At 36.6% G+C, this 19,919-nt stretch overlaps 1 protein-coding gene across 5 annotated transcripts in view; it reads right to left on the reverse strand.

The window, feature by feature from the left end:
* Positions 1-19,919, reverse strand: part of EHBP1 (EH domain binding protein 1) — a 355,495-nt gene that overhangs the window by 166,085 nt on the left and 169,491 nt on the right. For all 5 annotated transcript variants that reach the window (XM_070379386.1, XM_070379385.1, XM_070379384.1 and 2 more), the window contains exons 9-10: positions 19,368-19,608; positions 4,119-4,308 (exon numbers count right to left, since the gene is read on the reverse strand). In XM_070379386.1, the coding sequence (XP_070235487.1) occupies positions 4,119-4,308; positions 19,368-19,608 (431 nt within the window). The remainder of the gene's footprint in view (positions 1-4,118; positions 4,309-19,367; positions 19,609-19,919) is intronic.

Consider the following 19,919-nt stretch of genomic DNA (forward strand, 5'->3'; position numbering starts at 1 on the left):
TGATCTGATCTTCTCCACATGATCAGGCTTATTTCACCATCCAATGTGTGGCGGCGGATGGAGGGGGGGGGAGCTTCTCCACGTTATCATAAGTGCAAGTTGAATTTTTAAAAATTCTTTATCATTGACAATTAACTATTTATATTGTGATTTTTATGGAATTAGGTGTACAGTGCTTAGTAAAATACCTTTGTGCTGTATTTGGCAACAAGGTCATTTATGTACCTAAGCTCTTATTATCTGACTCGCATTTTACACTAAGTTGCATGAATCATATCTAGGAGTTCAGAGTTATATACTTATTAACTTAAATTCAGTCAGTAAATGGTGATCAGCCACCATTGAGCCTTATTTATCATTTTATCTTATTGGATGCTTGTGTTTTAAATGTCAGGTTACTTCCCTAAACATTGGTCTTTTTTACCAAGTTGGCTTAAAAAGTGTCATAGTTTTCTCAATTTCCAAATACAGAAATCAATGGTCTGGAGTGAGGAGTTTATATAGATTTATGACACTGGGGGAATCTTAACTGCCTTTAGGTGGGCAGTTTGAATTTTATTTACAATATAAGTATAGGCTTATTATCTGTTTAAATTCTGGTCTTGGCTTTTTTTCCATAAATTTTCTTAAAAATAAGTAGTTTCGGGTTACAGGTGGAGGAAAGTACTCATCTGGCTGAGCACTCATTCTATGACAGTGATTAGCCTCTGCAGTCAAATGCTACTGAGTGCAGTTTAGCACTTTGTTATCCAAAACAAAATATAAATATTTGGTATAAATATTATTTTATTATTCAACTGAATTTTGAGTCTGTTTTCTTTTCCCAAAAGCTTTATTTGAAATATTGCTTCCTTTTCAATTTAAAAATATAGTAAATAATTGGCCAAGAAGCATATTGTTTTAAGCATCAAAACACTAATTTTAGTATATATATTTTTATATAAAACACACTGTCCTGCTTTCCTAAACAGAACATTGTATACGAAGCATAATAAGACTTTTTCATGTTGACTCAAGGTTGTCAAATGGTCATTATTTTACCAAGCTTTAATACTGCAAACAAAGTCTTCAGGAACTACTTGGATATGCACACATATAAACGCACATACACACACACAAACAAGTCTATTCCTATAATAAGCTCCATGCCACTGTTCTTTTTCAGCTATCATTTATCATTTTTGATTATCATCAATATGCCATTGATTCTAATCTTCTTTATCTCACACATAACTGCAGTTAGTAGTTTTCAATTTCTTACCTTTTTTTTTGGCAATGGTTCATTTTTTTTCCCCCAAATGAAATCTTACATAAATATACAAAATAAAAAGAATTTCCAAAGTGCTATGGAAATGGAACAGAAGACCAAGTTTTCTATTATTAAGCCTCTATACCTGGTTACCACTGCACAACACTAAGGTATCTGATGGAACCCCAGGCCACCACCAAGCTAATACTGCTGGTCAAACCTGAGAGTAACTTTCTCTATTTTGAGGGATGAATTTGGGGGGGAAATGTCATCTAGTATCTTGTACAAAAGGCAACAATAAAAAAAGATCCATGATCTCATTACTCAATAGCCTCTCAGTATAACAAACAAAAAGAGAAAAAAAAACATTTTATAAAATTCAAATATTTAAACAACATAGAAAGGGAAAAAAGGAAAAGAAATGCCTCCTTCAACCTTGTGCATACCCACCATCCCCTCAAGATCTTTCTCCTTAAAGTAAGATCTTTCTCTTACTTGTGAGTCCTTCCAAACTGTATAGGAGCATGCATGTCTGTCTACATGTGTATATGTGTGTGAATAAAGCCTTTTAAATAAAACTTTATACATACAAAAGTTACCATACTATACAGTTATGCACTTTGTTTTTTTCTCATTTAATAATAATATCAGCAATCTTTTTTAAAATTAATCTTTCATAGTTGTGTTTCACACAGTTGAGTTATCCAAATTAACTTCCAGATCAGCAGGTTACTGTGAATACAACTGATTGTGTGTCTGAACACGATGAGGCATTTTCCAAGCAAAGCATGGTGGTAAAATGCTCAGTTTTCCCCATAAAGATAATTTATTCCACAATATGTCTACAACAGAACACCACCCTCAAAATAACATAAAAAATAGCTATATTATACTTCACTACAATAGAATTCAATCACCGTGAGTAACAATATTTCTATGGAAAAATGTATTTAGAGTTCTAACTTGGAACTGGAAATACCTCTCTACAGGTAGAAAGGCACAATGGGAAACGTGGGTTTTAGACTCAAAAAACCTGAATTTTAATCCTGGCACTGTCAATACTAGCTTTATCACTTTGAGCAAGTTACTTAACTAAGGTTCAGTTTCTCAGTGTAAAAAGGAAATAATGGTATTTATTTCTCAGGTTGTTTTGTCGATCAAATGAAGTTATAGAACATTGCCTGGCATACAACAGGGTACCGTTAAATTCCTTTCTATTCACCTATGAAGAGATTTGGAGAAGGCAATGGCACCCCACTCCAGGACTCTTGCCTGGAGAATCCCATGGATGGAGGAGCCTGATAGGCTACAATCCATGGAGTCACTAACAGTCGGACACGACTGAGCAACTTTACTTTCACTTTTCACTTTCATGCACTGGAGAAGGAAATGGCAACCCACTCCAGTGTTCTTGCCTGGAGAATCCCAGGGACAGAGGAGCCTGTTGGGCTGCCGTCTATGGGGTCGCACAGAGTCGGACACGACTGATGCGACTTAGCAGCAGCAGCATGAAGAAATTAGGATTTTGTGATTAGCTTCAAACTTCAATGGCCTACAGAAGGGGGACAGGGAGAGAGAGTAGGCAACAGAATAGAGATTCAGGGAAACAGGACATTTGTAGGTATTCTTGATGGTTAGAATGGATAAAGAATCTAAACATTAGCTTTTTGATTTTGACCAATGCCTCAATTGCCACCTTTATTTTTGCTCTCACGGGTATAGGAATTGGCCATCTCTTTTGCTTTATATTTCTATTCTCTACTGCCTTCATTTATAGACTCCACTCCCAACTTCCCTAGCCAATAGCAAGACAGAATTTAGTCCTAGTTTCTCCTCCTGAAGTTACACACAGTTAAACACACCTGATATAAAAACACACACCTGGAGACTGACTTACAGAATGGCAGAGTGAGGACCTCAGTGAACTCACTTCCCCTCAAACAACGAAAATAAAAGCAAACAAACTATTTCAGAACTCTGGCATTTAATGAAAGGCACAGAATGAACTATAAAATACAACAGGAACTACTGAAATTTGATGCCCTTGAGAAAAGCAGCAGCCCAGGCATCTGAGATGGAATATGGTCCAGAGAGCACGTAATTAATGAATATGCCAGTTCCAATCCTGTCTGTTGGCTGAGGGACCTGTGACCTTTATCCTTCTGAGTTCAAGTTCATCTCTTTTCCCCCCTAACTACCTGTGAGAATTAAATAATATCATATGGTAACAACAACAACACACTCATGAGTACTGTCGTGAGTTATTTACCTTAAAAGACTTGCTAAATCCAACATCTCTACCTTTCAAATGAAAGATATACTATTTGCAGTCAAACCATTTAGAAGCTTTAGACTTTGTTCTAAGACTGCGCTTTACCTTTCCATGAAGTTATTATCCATTAACATTTCTAAAAAAGAATGACAATAAGGCCACAATTGTTATCTGACATAAATCAAAGGGACAATATTGAAATTCTTCAGCAGAGTATTTCTCTGCACTGGGTGTCAATCTTTCTGGTAACATTTCTCAAAAAGATGATTTCTGTTCTTTCCTCTATATTAGAGTAACCTGTCTATCATGACTAGCTACTTTAGAGTATATCCTTTTTTCAAAGCACCAACGCTACAATTATACTGCCTTTCTCCCTCTGACTTCAAAACAGCATTTAAAAAGCAAATCTTAACCCAGACAATCCAATCTATAACGTACTATAAATTTATAGACTTCCAAATGTATATACTATGTTGCAGTATAATGGATTTACTTATATTTTTTTATACCATCAAAATATTAATAGCTAACCATAACTGTTCTTAATTTGAAAACAAACAAACATTAATATATGTTTTAATAAGATTAAACTCCTACCTTAGGAGAAGTGGAGAGATCTCTTCCTGCAGAAACACCTGTGTTTTCATTTACTCCTCCTGTCTTTGGTGAGATGGCTGGTGGGGCTGGGGCTTTTCTTTTTACTCTCCTTTCAGTTTCCAGTTCTTGAACTGGACTTAGCAAATTGTTTGGAGGAGGAGTCGGTTTAGGTTCATAAAAAGGATTTGATCTAAATGAAAAGGATTTACTGTTAATCTTTATAAAAATAGTTTATTCCCAACTAAAATACTGTAATACCTTTATTTATAAAACTAGAACATACTGAAAATCATAAGGAAAAACCCAAACCAATGATAACTTACAATTTGGAAATAGGCACAATTAATCTTTTGTTTTGTAAATCATTAACAATAAAATCTTCCCTTTTAAGAAGTATTTTAAAATCTTTAAAATACAAAGTCACACTCAGCTCGCTATATACAGACCCTTGGGAAAATGTTTGTAATGAAAGTAAATCCTATGTATTCTCCACATCCACAGAAAAGGAAATAAGATGAGGAAACATTTATTTTTTAATGCTCCTCTCACCAAACCTTTTTTCCCTTGCATTTCATCTCTTCCTCTGTGTTAAAATTCACTTGTTAGGTACTATCCTTTAGAAGTTCATTCAGTGAAGCTCTTTTAATAGCAAATTCTCCCAGGCACTGAAAATGTCTTTATTTCAGTCTCATACTTAAATGATAGTTTAGCTGGGTAGTTTATTCTAGTTGTTAGTTAATTCACCTCAGTGCTTTGAAATAGTAGCCCACTGTTGGCTTGCTGCTAAGTCACTTCAGTCACGTCTGACTCTGTGGACCCCATAGATGGCAGCCCACCAGGCTCCCCCATCCCTGGGATTCTCCAGGCAAGAATACTGGAGTGAGTTGCCATTTCCTTCTCCAATGCATAAAAGTGAAAAGTCAAAGGGAAGTCACTCAGTCGTGTCAGACTCTCAGCAACCCCATGGACTGCAGCCTACCAGGCTCCTCTGTCCATGGGATTTTCCAGGCAAGAGTACTGAAGTAGGGTGTCATTGCTTTGTCCACTGTTGGCTTAGTACTGTTCTTTTGTAATTTATCTCGTTTCTGGTTGTTGTTAAGGTCTCCTTATGTCTGGTTTTGAGCAATCTTACTACAACATGTCTAAATGTGTACTTCTTTTAATTTATCTGGCTTCAGACTCCTTGAATTTTCCTGAGTCTGGAGACTCACGTGTTTCAGTAGTTCTGAAAAATCATCAGCCATTATGCCTTTGATAGCCTCTTTGTTATTTTCTCTATTCTTTTCGCTAGAAAATCGTTATCAAATTATGTTGAATTACCTCTTTCCTACATATTTTTACAAATTTTTATATCTCCTGTGTTACATTCTGAATAACTCCTTCACATTCTTCGCAAGATCCAGTTAACCTTTTCTTGTTTCATTGTGTCTAATTTAATGTTTGATTCTCTATGAATTTTAATTTCATAAGCATATTTCTTTATATGGCTTGTGTATAATACCTTAGGTACAGAGATTTGAGTCATTAATCATTTATACATATTTGTTTTATAGTCTCTATCTGATAAATCTATCATTTGAATTGCTTGCATTTATAATACTGGTCTTGACTCTTCCCTTAGTAAACTATTTCCTTGTGTATTTTGTAATTCTAGATTGTGAGTTCAGGACTTGTTGAGGAAATCCTGTGTAGTCTGAGCTAGGACTGCCTCTGTTCAGTGTTTCATGCTTGCATTTGCCAAGTAGTTTAGGAGCTACTTTGTTTCTTATTTTCTTGGCTTGGTGGGGGGATCCCAGACTATCCTGCCAACATAACATCAAATCCACATGAGGGTAGGTTTATGCTTATAACTTCCTAGAGAAGTTTTTTTTCTTTACCTAGAGTTTAGGTCCAGACAGAAAATCTTCCTTTCCTGATAACTCTCTTTATGAGTAGATATTTACCCAGTTGAAAGAAGTGAAAAGAAAGTGAAAGTCGCTCAGTCATGTGTGACTTTTTGCGACTCCATGGACTGTAGGCCACTAGGCTCCTCTGTCTATCGAACTCTTCAGGCAAGAATATAGGAGTGGATTGCCATTCCCTTCTCCAGGAGATCTTCCCGATCCAGGGGTTGAAGCCAGGTCTCTTGCATTTAAGGCGGTTTCTTTACCATTTGGGGCTTCCCTGATAGCTCAGTTGGTAAAGAATTTGCCTGCAATGCTGGAGACTCTGGTTCAATTCCTGGGGTGGGAAGATCCACTGCAAGAAGGGACAGGTTATCTACTTCAGTATTCTTGGGCTTCCCTTGTGGCTCAGCTGGTAAACAATCCGCCTGTGATATAGGAGACCTGGGTTCAATCCCTGGGTTGGGAAGATCTCCTGGAGAAGGTAAAGGCTACCCACTCCAGTATTCTGGCCTGGAGAATTCCATGGACTGTATAGTCCATGGGGTTGCAAAGAGTCAGACACAACTGAGCAAATTTCACATCCTTTACCACTTGAGCCACCAGGAAAGCTAGTCAGTCATCCATAAACACAAGTATCTGGTATATACAATGATTATTCTTCCTATTCCGATTATAATATTACTATTATAATAAAAGTAATAAATTTATATTTTGGTTATTTTTATTAGTTTGTTGCAATTTTTTTTTTTTTTTTTTGGCAATACCATTCTGTTCCCAAGAGTTCAATATCTTGTATGCACAGTAACAATAGCATTTCTGAGTCTACAAGGCTAAGACACAAACCACCCAAACATAATAAGTATACCAAGGGAACTCCATCTAGTTATATAAGGTCTGTACTGGTAATAGCATTCTGTATTCAATTATGTACATTCTTTTAACTGCAACAGAAGTAGATTCATTTAAAACCAATAACCAAGTATCTACATCTCTGCCTAACAACAGTCAGCTCTCATGAGACTCTGGGTACCAAGTAATCTAAACCAGAGAGGTGAAATAAACCATACTCGTATGTCACTCTCACTCTGCACTAGTTGCAACAGTTAGTGTCATGAGACTCCTTCTCATTGAGCTGGAGATATAGCCTCAGAATCTCTCTTACCTCTGCTCAGGCCTTACCAAGTTATTTATCAAACATTAAAAGTAGTTTAAAGGGAGGTAAAAATAAAGAAATGGGATTAAAAAGAATTTAACTCCAAAAATTAGAAAATGAAAAAAAGTCTCCCCTCTCCCCCTCAAAACTTACTCTTTGCTATCTGATGTTAAATGTTTCAGTACTGAACAAACCCACTTCAATCTAAGTGAATTAATTGACATGTGAACTATTTGGGTGATATTTTAAAAAATAATTCCTGATTACATCTCTCTATAATTTCCACAGAAGTCCGTAACACGGTAGCTGCCACAATAATCATTATTAACTTGCCATATAAGTATGATTAGTTTTAAGAAAAATTTTGAGGATTTAAGGATCAGTTCATCTCAGTCACTCAGTCATGTCCGACTCTTTGTGACCCCATGGGCTGCAGCACACCAGGCCTCCCTGTCCATCACCAACTCCCAGAGATTACCCAAATTCATGTCCATTGAGTCGGTGATGCCATCCAACCATTTCATCCTCTGTCATCCCCTTCTCATCCTGCCTTCAATCTTTGCCAGCATCAGTGTCTTTTCAAATGAGTCAGCTCTTTGCATCAGGTGGCCAAAGTATTGGAGTTTCAGCTTCAACATCAGTCCTTCCAATGAACACCCAGGACTGATCTCCTTTTAAGATGGACTGGTTGGATCTCCTTGCAGACCAAGGGACTCTGAAGAGTCTTCTCCAACACCACAGTTCAAAAGCATCAATTCTTTGGCGCTCAGCTTTCTTTATAGTCCAACTCTCACATCCATGCATGACTACCGGAAAAACCATAGCCTTGACTAGATGGACATTTGTTGACAAAGTAATGTCTCTGCTTTTTAATATCTTTTCTAGGTTGGTCATAACTTTCCTTCCAAGGAGTAAGCGTCTTTTAATTTCATGGCTGTAGTCACCATCTGCAGTGATTTTGGAGCCCCCCAAAATAAAGTCTGTCACTGTTTCCACTCTTTCCCCATCTATTTGCCATGATGTGATAGGCCCAGATGCCACGATCTTACTTTTCTGAATGCTGAGGTTTAAGCCAACTTTTCACTCTCCTCTTTCACTCTTATCAAGAAGATCTTCAGTTCTTCTTCACTTTCTGCCATAAGGGTGGTGTCATCTGCATATCTGAGGTTACTGAAATTTCTCCAGGCCATCTTGATTCCAGCTTGTGCTTCATCCAGCCCAGCGTTTCTCATGATGTACTCTGCATATAAGTTAAATAAGCAGGGTGACAATATATAGCCTTGACATACTCCTTTCCCTATTTAGAACCAGTCTGTTGTTCCATGTCCAGTTCTAACTTGCTTCCTGACCTGCATACAGGTTTCTCAGGAGGCAGGTCAGCTGGTCTAGTATTCCCATCTCTTTAAGGATTTTCCACAGCTTGTTGTGATCCACACAGTCAAAGGCTTTGGCATAGTCAATAAAGTAGAAATAGATGTTTTTCTGTAACTCTCTAGCCTTCCGATGATTGCCTTCCACCTGCCAGCAGATGTTGGCAATTTGATCTCTGGTTCCTCTGCCTTTTCTAAAACCACCTTGAACATCTGGAAGTTCACAGTTCACGTATTGCTGAAGCCTGGCTTGGAGAATTTTGAGCATTACTTTACTAGCGTGTGAGATGAGTGCAATTGTGCAGTAGTTTGAGCATTCTTTGGCATTGCCTTTCTTTGGGATTGGAATAAAAACTGACCTTTTCCAGTCCTGTGGCCACTGCTGAGTTTTCCAAACTTGTTGGCGAATTGAGGTCAGCACTTTCACAGCATCATCTTTTAGGATTTGGAATAGCTCAACTGGAATTCCATCACCTCCACTAGTTTTGTTCGTGTGATGCTTCCTAAGGCCCACTTGACATCACATTCCAGGATGTCTGGCTCTAGGTGAGTGATCACACCATCGTGATTACCTGGGTCATGAAGATCTTTTTTGTATAGTTCTTCTGTGTATTCTTGCTACCTCTTTTTAATATCTTCTGCTTCTGTTAGGTCCATACCATTTCTGTTCTTGATCCCTCTCTCCTGTACAACGTCATGAACCTCCATCCATAGTTCATCAGACACTCTTGTCTATCAGATCTTCCCCCTTAAATCTATTACTCACTTCCATTCTATAATCGTTAGGGATTTGATTTAGGTCATACCTGAATGGTCTAGTGGTTTTCCCCACTTTCTTCAATTTCAGTCTGAATTTGGCAATAGGAGTTCATGATCTGAGCTACAGTCAGCTCCCAGTCTTGTTTTTGCTCACTGTTTAGAGTTTCTCTATCTTTGGCTGCAAAGAATATAGTCAATCTGATTTTGTTGTTGGCCATCTGGTGATGTCCATGTGTAGAGTTCTCTTGACCAGTGCGTTCTCTTGACCAGTGCGTTCTCTTGCCAAAACTCTATTATCCTTTGCCCTGCTTCATTCCGTACTCCTAGGCCAAATTTTCCTGTTACTCCAGGTGTTTCTTGACTTCCCAGTTTTGCATTCCAGTCTCCTATAATGAAAAGGACATCTTTTTTGGGTGTTAGTTCTAAAAAGTCTTGTAGGTCTTCATAGAACTGTCAACTTCAGCTTCTTCAGTGTTACTGGTCGCGGCATAGCTTGGATTACCGTGATATTGAATGAGTTGCCTTGGAAAGAAACAGAGATCATTCTGTCGTTTTTGAGATTGCATCCAAGTACTGCATTTCAGACTCTTGTTGACTATGATGGCTACTCCATTTCTTCTAAGGGATTCTTGCCCACAGTAGTAGATATTTAGTGGTCATCTGTGTTCAATTTACCCATTCCAATCCATTTTAGCTTGCTGATTCTTGAAATGTCAACGTTCACTCTTTCCATGTCCTGTTTGACCACTTCCAATTTGCCTTGATTCACAGATTTAACATTCCAGGTTCCTATGCACTATTGCTCTTCACAGCATCAGATGTTGCTTCTATCACCAGTTATTGCTTTTGCTTTGGCTCCATCTCTTCATTATTTCTGGATTTATTTCTCCACTGATCTCCAGTAGTATACTGGGCACATTGCAAAGGATTTGTACTTAACAGAAGAAAATGACAAAATGCCTTAAGACAGGCAATTTTTCAGTGTGTTTTATATAACTGAATTTACAATATTGAGTTGCATTCAACTTTTATTTAACTTATTTAGTATTACACAGATATCTAGAACTATCCTTTTTCTTCACATCTCTCCGCCTCCCTCTAACCACTTGAATTTTGGTATACTTTGTATTTAGACAAATGTTTTTCTGCATTGATAAATATGATCATGTAATTCTTATTCTTTAGTTTATCAACATGGTAGATTATACTGATTAATTTTCAAATATTAAAACAGCCTGGTATTCCTGAGATAAACTTTACCTATTCATGGTGTATAATTCATTTTGTTGAATTATGTCTGACAATATTCTGTTAAGGAACATTCATGAGGGATACTGGTCTGTAGTTTTATTTTTTTGTGTCCTGTTGTTGTCTGGTTTTGGTATCAAGGTAATACTAATTTCGTAAAGGAATTGGAAAGTGTCTCCTCATCTATTTTCTGAAAGAGACTGTGCAGAATTGGTAATTATTATTCTTTAAATGTTTCATAGAATTCTCCTGCGAAAAGAAAGTCTGGAAATTTCTTTTTGGAGAGCTTTAAAATTATAAGTGAAGTAAAGTGAAGTTGCTCAGTCGTGTCTGACTCTTTGCGACCCCATGGACTGTAGCCCACCAGGCTCCTCTGTCCATGGGATTTTCCAGGCAATAGTACTGGAGTGGATTGCCATTTCCTTCTCCAGGTTAAAATTATAAACTGAATTTTAAAAATCATTTTTATGGCTATTGAGCTTATATATTTCATATTGGCTGAGTTACAGTTGTCTTTCTTGAGAAAGTGGCCCATTTCATTGAAGTTGTCAAATTTATGTGTGTAAACTTTCTTTTGTGGTATTCTCTTGTTATCTTTGTGTGTCTGCAGGGTCTGTAATGATATCCCTGGTTGCATTTCTGGTATTGGTAATTTGTATCCTCTCTTTTTTCTTTATCGGTTCTGCTACAAGTTATGCTATGATCAATTTTATCAATCTTTTCAAAGAACTACTGCTTTGTGACATTGATTTTTTTTTCCCTCTGTTGCTTTTCTGTTTTCAGTTGCATTGATTTCTGCTCTTTATTTCCTTTCTTCTGATTGCTTTGTGTATTTGCTCTTCTTTTTCTAGGTTCTTGATGTGGCTGCAAAGAGCCGGACGCAACTGAGCCCACACAAATTTTTCCCTCCTTGGTAATGACAAAAATTACATAATTTCGGAGAGTGTTTTGCCTATGTTCTCCTCTAGGAGTTTTATAAAGGGATGGTACAGGGAGGGAGGAGGGAGGAGGGTTCAGGATGGGGAACACGTGTATACTTGTGGCTGATTCATGTCGATATATGGCAAAACCAATATTGTAAAATTAAAAAATAAAATAAAAAAATTACATAATTTCTAATAAGTACATTTAAAAATACTTGAACAGCATTTTTAGTAAGGAAAAATTATTAAAGGAATTAGCATAATTTCCACATTCTGTTAATCAACTCTGATCTGAATCATCTATTTCAAGGCATCTCATATCACTATGAATAAACAAGAATTATTTTTATTCTTGTACTGTTCAAAAGTAATACATTAGTAGTATCATTAATTCATTGTGAATTAAAAACTCAGTTATATTAAGTGGAAAATTGGACAGAGTAACTTTAAATGATATTATTCATTTTTTAAAAAAACATAAGAAAAAGTATTACAGAAAGAAGAACTAACGTTGATTAGAAATAGGGTTAGCAAACACAGTGAACAAAGTGTGGAGTGAAACTTATACTCTCTTCCTCTCACTTTGAAAGTTTATATTTTTTTGGGAAAACAATTCAATAGTATTAAAATAAGCGTGTGGCTTTTCTGATTAAACTTCAATGACAACTTCCCTTGAGAAATCGATGTACACCCACACCAATGATTTCATGTTGGACCTCAAAAGTTCATCTCATAAATGCTTTGAAAAATATTATTGCTCTATCACTTCTCAGTTTTCCTACATAACTGCAAGGGCTGAACTAACCCCCAACATGAGAAAACTGAGAAAACCATACAGTTGATAAGTGTAAAGGACAACTGCTAAAGCCACTTAAGTATGCATACATTCTCTTGGAGCTGACAGGTACGCTGAATTTCTGAAGGCTGTTTTACACATCACAGAACTCAGCACTATTTGTTTGTGATAGTTTTATGTCAGAAGACACAGGAAGAGTTTGGTAATGGAAGATGAGTCATACAGGCATCTTGATGAAAAGTCATAAGCTTATTATTGAAGTAAGAACAACTTCTGGAAGATTTTTGCCACTTAATTTGGACCTATGAACTTCTAGAGACAAGGATGAGAAATACCAGGTAAGTAATTAACACAGAGTTCTTCCTGAACATTAGTAGCTGACAAGCAACCTTTGAGATTTATGGATAATGTTCCTACAAAAAAAGCTGAGTGTTTGTAGGCTCCTCTGGTAACCTCAGATGATTGAGCAATTCAGAATGTTCTTTACTCATGGGAAACTTGTAAAGGCTGTGACTTTCATGTAGAAAAAGAATGGTCAAAAGGAAACACCTAGTCATTCTGATTTTAGTTTTTATTAAGGCATTTTAAAAGTTTAAGCAAACATTAAATGTCTCTTTAATTTGTTAATAGGAGAGAGCAGGGTGTGTGTACATTGTGTAATATTCATGCATCTTGGAGTGACTGAATGTTTGTCTTTAAAGTTTGCATTTACATTCAAATACTCTAGGTGTGTGGTTATTACTCAGCACCTACACCACCCATGAGAAATTTTATTTTGATCACACATTAGCCATTTCAAAGAAAACAAATACAACAACTTCAGCTAGAGCCAACTTTTTCAACTCCTGTATAGTTATTATTTAGTATTGAGATCTCAACCTGGGTTTTGAATCAGATGATTGTCATGACATAATTCCTGTTCTTATAGGAGGTAAGAACTATTTTTTAGTTTTATTAAAACCTAGCTATGCCCATGGAAGCATGTAGCACATGTGAGAGTTATTACCCATGTGCTGTAAAATGAGCAAAGGTTAAGAAATGCAGTTCCAGGGCAACAGAAAACAAGTCAACTACCTTCTTCTTTCAAATAAGCCTTACAAATATTTAAACTTGGTTATTATAGTTCCCTTAAACCACTTCTTTACTAAGTCAAACAGTCCCTATGTCCTCAGTCACTGCTCATTTGATGTGGTTTCTGAAGATTTTAATGACTGTTCACTCTACTCTGTTAATGCTTTGAATCATCAATGCCCCTTGTAAAGTGCAGCACCTAGAAGCAAAGTAATGCTCAAAATGGGAGTTGACCAATGTACAGGAGAGGGATGACATTTCTTACTGCACAAAGCAAATGCTCCCAATTTTTGTACATCAAAGGAGCCTTTTTATTATTCTCCTCTCAACCCATATATCCCATATTTTGAAAAAATTTCCTACTACACTGCATTTTGAAAGAAATAACTATTTTTCTTAAGGTCTAAATAACATCAGTTCAATGCAATTCAGTATTTCCAAGGAAAACAAAGACCCATATAGCCACTGTAAGCAAATATCATTATTTAGCTTTTCAAAAATGTAAAATATTCTGTAGATCTCCCCTGTTTCACATCAATTATTTTCATCAAACAAACCTAAAGCCCAAGAAATCTAGGCTAGGAATCACTCATGTGACAGACTATTTCCGTTAATAAAATTAAATATTGCTGTGGGTTTTTGTTTTTTTTTAACAGCTTTATTTAGGTATGATTGATATACATGGCACATATTTAAAAAGTATAACTTGATGAGTTTTTTATATATGCACATAAGCGTGAAACCATCAGCACGATCAAGACTACAAACATTTCCAATTCTCCAAAAGTTTCCTTGCATCCCTTTTAATCCATCCATCCCTCCCTCCACCTCCAGTCTCAGGCAACTATGGGTCTACTTTCTCTCATTACAGACTGTTTGTATTTTCTAGTTTTAAATAAAGGATATCATATAGTATATGCTCTTTTTTGGTCTGACTTCTTTCGGTCAGCATAACAACTTTCAAACTGATCCATGCACTTATATGTATCAATAATTTGTTCCTTATTACTGAGCAGTATTCCACTGTTATGCATACACTACAATTTGCTTATTTATTTGACTATTGGTGGACACTGGGGTTATTACCATATCTTGCTATTATGATAAATAAAGCTGTTAAATATTCATGTATATGAGTTTTTGTGGACATACGCTTTGATTTCTTTTGGTTAAATACCTAGGAATGGGATGGTTAGGTCAATAGGAATATGTTTAACTTTTTCAAAAACGGGAAATTTTTTTTTTCTAAAATAGCTACATTTAGAACTTTGAGAGTTCTGAGAGTACCAGTGCCTCCATGTCCCTGACAGTATCTTGTATAGTAAAGTCTTTTAAATTTGAGCAATTCAGGTGGGTGTGTGCTGGTATCTTACATGGTTTTAATTTGCATTTCCTTGATGACTAAGATGTTGAACAACTTTTTATGTACACATCGGCTATTCTTGTATCTTCTGTGAAATGTCTGTTCAAATCTTTTCTCTCTTTAAAAAAGACGGTCTGTCTTATCACTGAGCTAGCGTTCTTTACATATACTTGATAGAAGTCTTGACTGATAGGTATTTTACAAAAAAGTCTGGCTACACTGTGGCATGCCTTTTTATCTTCACATGTATTTTTTAAACAGCAAAAGATTTAACTTTAAAGAAGTCTAAATTATAACTTTTTTACTTTCACTTTTTTTTTTTTGCATTCTATTCAAGAAATTTTTGCCTAATTCATTTTTCTCCTATGTTTTCTTCTAAAAGTTCCCATGTTTCAGTTTTCACTTTTAGGTATATGATCTACTTTTAGTAAAATTTTATATTTGTTGTGAGGTAAGGACTGCAGTTCTTTTCTGGAGGGGTTGGGGGAAATAGACCTTTAATTATTTGAGCACCATTTGTTGTAAAGATTATCCTTGCCTGACTTCCTGTGCTGCTTTTGTCAAAAATCAATTGGCAATATATGTGTGGGTCTAGCTATAGATTTATTTATGTTCTCTTTCATTTAACTATATGTTTACTTTTAAGCCAATACTAGAATGTCTTGGTTAATGAGTCTTGAAACTGGGTAGTGTAAATACTCAAACTTTATTCTTTTACAAAATTCTTTTGGCTATTCTAGGTCCATCATATTTCTGTATACATTTTAGAATTAGCCTTATCAATTATTACAGAAAATACACCAAAATTTTGATTAGGATAGAACTGAATCTATGGATCAGTTTGACTCTATGGCTATAACATTTCTCTCCATTTATTTGTCTCAGCAATGTTTAATTGTTTTCAGCACACAGGTATTGCATTGAACATCTTCGTCCAAATTTATCCCTGAGTTTTGGTTTATTTATTTATTTTTTTTTTGGATGCTTTTATATATGGTATTCTAGAATTTTCTACTTCTGATTGTTAATTGTTACTATTGAGAAATACATCTGAATTTATAAATTGATATTGTATCCTTTACCTTGCTAAATTTACTTTTTAGTTATAGTAGTCTTTGTAGAAATTCCTTATAATTTTCTACATAAATGATTGTCATCCGTGAAAAAAAGATAGTACTGTATATCTTCAAATAACATGTATAAAAAGCTTAAAACAGTATTCAATTTCCCCATGCTCAGCCCTTGTGTGACTACTGTCATTTGTTTTATTTCTACCCCTATCCAAAACCCAGAATATACTGTTATTTACACTTTAAATGATCAATTATCTTTTAAAGAGATTTTTAAAAATAAGACATGTATTTTATATATATTCTATTTGCCACTTCCTGTGCTGATCATTCCTTTGTGTAGATCCAAATTTCCAAATACTGTCATTTTTCTCCTGCCTGAAGGATTTCCTTGTAACATTTTTTGCAAAGCATGTCTGATAATGATGAGTTCTCTCAGGTTTTGCATGTCTGGACATGTCCATTATTTTGACTTTTTTTTTTTCCCCTGGAAATAAAAATTTGTTTTGGCAGGTTTTTTTCTTTTTCCTGGACTATGTATCAGAGGGTAAAAGCATCTGCCTGCAATGCGGGAAACCTGGGTTCCATCCCTGGGTCGGGAAGATTCCCTGGAGGAGGAAATGGCAACCCACTCCAGTACTCTTGACTGGAAAATTCCATGGATGGAGGAACCTTGTGCATCCATGAGGTCACAAAGAGTTGGACACGACTGAGTGACTTTTCTTACTTTCTTTCAGTAGTTATATATTACCCCAACTATCTTCTAACTTGAATTGCTTTTGTTAAGAAGCCTGGGTACAGTTTTCTTCATCATTCTTGTGGTTCATCCAGCTGCTCATACCTGTAGATTTACACATGTTTTTCTGTTTCCCTCATCTTCTTTCCTCTCCTTTGGGAACTTCAGTTACACTTATGTTAGGCTAATTGAAGTTGCCCACTGATCCTCTGTTCATTTTTTTTCCCTTTATGTTTTAATCTGGAGAGTTTCTATTGCTAAGTATTTAGGTTCACTAATACTTTCTTCTGCAGTATCTAACATGGGATTAATCCTATCCAGTGTATTTTTCATCAGATTTTGTATATTTCCTCTTTATAAACTGAACCTGAATTTACTTTTTGTATTCCATGCTCATAATTTCTTCCACCTTCTTGAATATCTGGAGTATATTTATATAATAGTTAAACTACCACATTTGTCTATTAATTTCATCATCTGAACCATTTCTGCATCCATATTTAAGGACTGAGTTTCCTCCTTATTGGTAGTCAGAACTTCCTGCTTCTTTCCACGCCTGATCAATTTTTGATTGCCTGTCAGACATCGTGAATTTTGTGTTGGATGCTGAATTTTTTGGCATTCTTTTTAATATAATATTTTTGGGCTCCGTGTGGGATACAATTATGTGAAATTATTCTGATTCTTTTGAGATTTGCTTTTAAACTTCGTTGGGAAAGCCTACAACAGCCTTTAGTCAAGGGTTAATTTAGTCCCACTATTGGGACAATACTTTTCTGTGGACTCAACTCGATGTCCCAAATGTTAGGATGTCTTTTCTCTCTGGCTGGTGGAAATCCAAACCACTCTTGATCCTGAGTGAACCCCAGGATTGTTCTGTCTAATCCTTTGTTCTCAGTAACTTCCTCATATGTGTACTCTGATTGTGAAGTCAAAGTCTGACTCTTTGTGACCCCACAGACTGTAGCCCAACAGGCTCCTCTGTCCGTGGAATTCTCCAGGACAGAATACTGCAGTGGGTAGCCGTTCCCTTCTCCAGGGGATCTTCCCAACCCAGGGATCGAACCGGGGTCTCCTGTGTTGCAGGCAGATTTTTTACTGTCTGAGCCACCAGGGAAGCCCTATACTCTGATTAGTACTCAGTTAAAGACTCAAGAGAAGGCAATGGCACCCCACTCCGGTACTCTTGCCTGGAAAATCCCATGGATGGAGGAGCCTGGTAGGCTGCAGTCCATGGGGTCGCTAAGAGTCAAGACACGACTGAGCAACTTCACTTTTCACTTTCATGCATTGGAGAAGGAAATGGCAACCCACTCCAGTGTTCTTGCCTGGAGAATCCCAGGGACGGGGGAGCCTGGTAGGCTGCCATCTATGGGGTGGCACAGAGTCGGACACGATTGAAGTGACAGCAGCAGCAGCAAAGACTCAAGAGAAACTTTCTACAGATTGCTGAAACTCTTTATGAGTAGCTTTCTCCTCTCTGATACTCTGTACACAAATTCTAGCTACCTCGTACCTTCAAAGTCCAAACTGCCTCCTCAGCACAGGGAGATTCTGGAGTGTTTGGGTTCTCTCTCCCTGAACTGCACTTGGAAATACTCTCCCATTAATAAAGCTTGGACCACTGTAGTGTCCACATTCCTTGTTTCTGCTCTCTCAGGGGTCCTGTGCAATTTTATGTCCGAAAACTGTTGTTTTATACATTTTATTCAGTTTTTTAGTTATGTAAGACAAGAAGCTATAAATACTCCATGCTACTCCATTATGGCTAAAAGTTTTATTGGTGCTTTTCAAACATACTCAGGGCCACAGTGTGCAGCCACATGGGTTGCAGTGTACAATTCCAGAATACGATGTGAATGCACTCTTCTATTCCTAATCTGGATTTGAGTAAAATGGAAGCCCTAATCACACTATTTATATATTGAGCCTGTGGTCAATAAACCTCTCTTTTAGGTAGAAATAATAATGCAAAAGCAGATAATTCTGAATTTATAAATGTCATGATCTCATTGCTTGGCATTTGAATAAATCTTCTCACCAAATCTTTATCAGAAATAATTACTTGGCTCCCACAATAGACCCATAACATAACTGAAGTGTAATGCCTTCAAGAATCAACTAAAAACACTTATGTACCATTTATAACATAGTTGCTTGGGAAGATACAGTTGGAATTCTAACCAGAGACTCCAGAAACATACTTCCTTCATTTGTTAGTTTAAGATGCATACATAATCATGTGAAAGAGGGTGAAAGAATGAGGGTCAAGATTATAAAAATTTAGATTTGGGATGAGACAGATACTAACTTATAAACTGTATATTAACGTAGGGACAGAACTCTTTTTGGGTTTCCCTGATGGCTTACCAGTAAAGAATTTGTCTGCTGATGCAGGAGACATGGATTTAGTCCCTGGGTTGGGAAGATCCCTGGAGAAGGAAATGGCAACCCTTTCCAGTATTCTTGCCTGGGAAATCCTATGGACAAAGGACTCTGGTGGGCTACAGTCTATTGGATTCCAAAGAGTTGGACATGACTTAGTGACTAAACAGAGGCAGCAGCAGCAGACCTCTTTTTACCCAACTAAAGGTACATTAGGGCTTCCCAACTGGCTCAGTGGTAAAGAATCCACCTGCCAAGGCAGGAGATGCGGGTTCAATCTGTGGGTCAGGAAGACCCTTTGGAGGAGGAAATGGCAACCCACTCCAGAATTCTTGCCACGATAATCCCCTGGGCAGAAGAGCCTGTGGACTATACAGTCCATGAGGTCGTAAAGAGTTAGACATGACTGAGCACACATGCACACAAAGATATATTACAGAAAGACCTCTTTAGTTAAAATATGATGATTGCAAAATGAAATGTACTTACTCATCCAACTCTTCTTCTTCAGCTTTAGAGCTATCAGCATAGAGATACTTGCTCATGTCCACTGGTCTTATATTTTTTCTTTTTGTAGACTGGGGTGGAGAATCCTTTACAGTTACAAAGGTTTCTGGCTCATCAAATGGGTTCAAATACTGTGGAGTCTGTACCTCTTTAAAGGGATTATAGCTATTACTATAAAAGGATTCTTCTGGTTTTTTAGGTGAAATTGTTTCAGTGATTTGTTCTAGAAAACAATAGCAAAAGATGAATTAAATTAATACTACCTGATACTTGCTTATATATTTAGTCTTCAAAAATATTCGAATTAATACTCTATGAGGTTGAAAGAGTGCAAATCAATAATATGTTTTAGAGGGGCTAAGTTCAAAAGATGTGATATCTAAGATTTTTGTCTACTTCTCTAGGTGCTCTCTGAAATAGCATCTTTGAATTGTTAATGCTCTTAGCATCTCTTCTAAATTGACATTATGGTATGCTGATTTTGGAAATTTGAACCTTCTTAGAGGTACAATATCTATTGTTGCTTATTTTATT

This window comes from Bos mutus, chromosome 11 (genome assembly GCF_027580195.1).
Source record: "Bos mutus isolate GX-2022 chromosome 11, NWIPB_WYAK_1.1, whole genome shotgun sequence".
Taxonomy (NCBI): Eukaryota; Metazoa; Chordata; class Mammalia; order Artiodactyla; family Bovidae; genus Bos; species Bos mutus.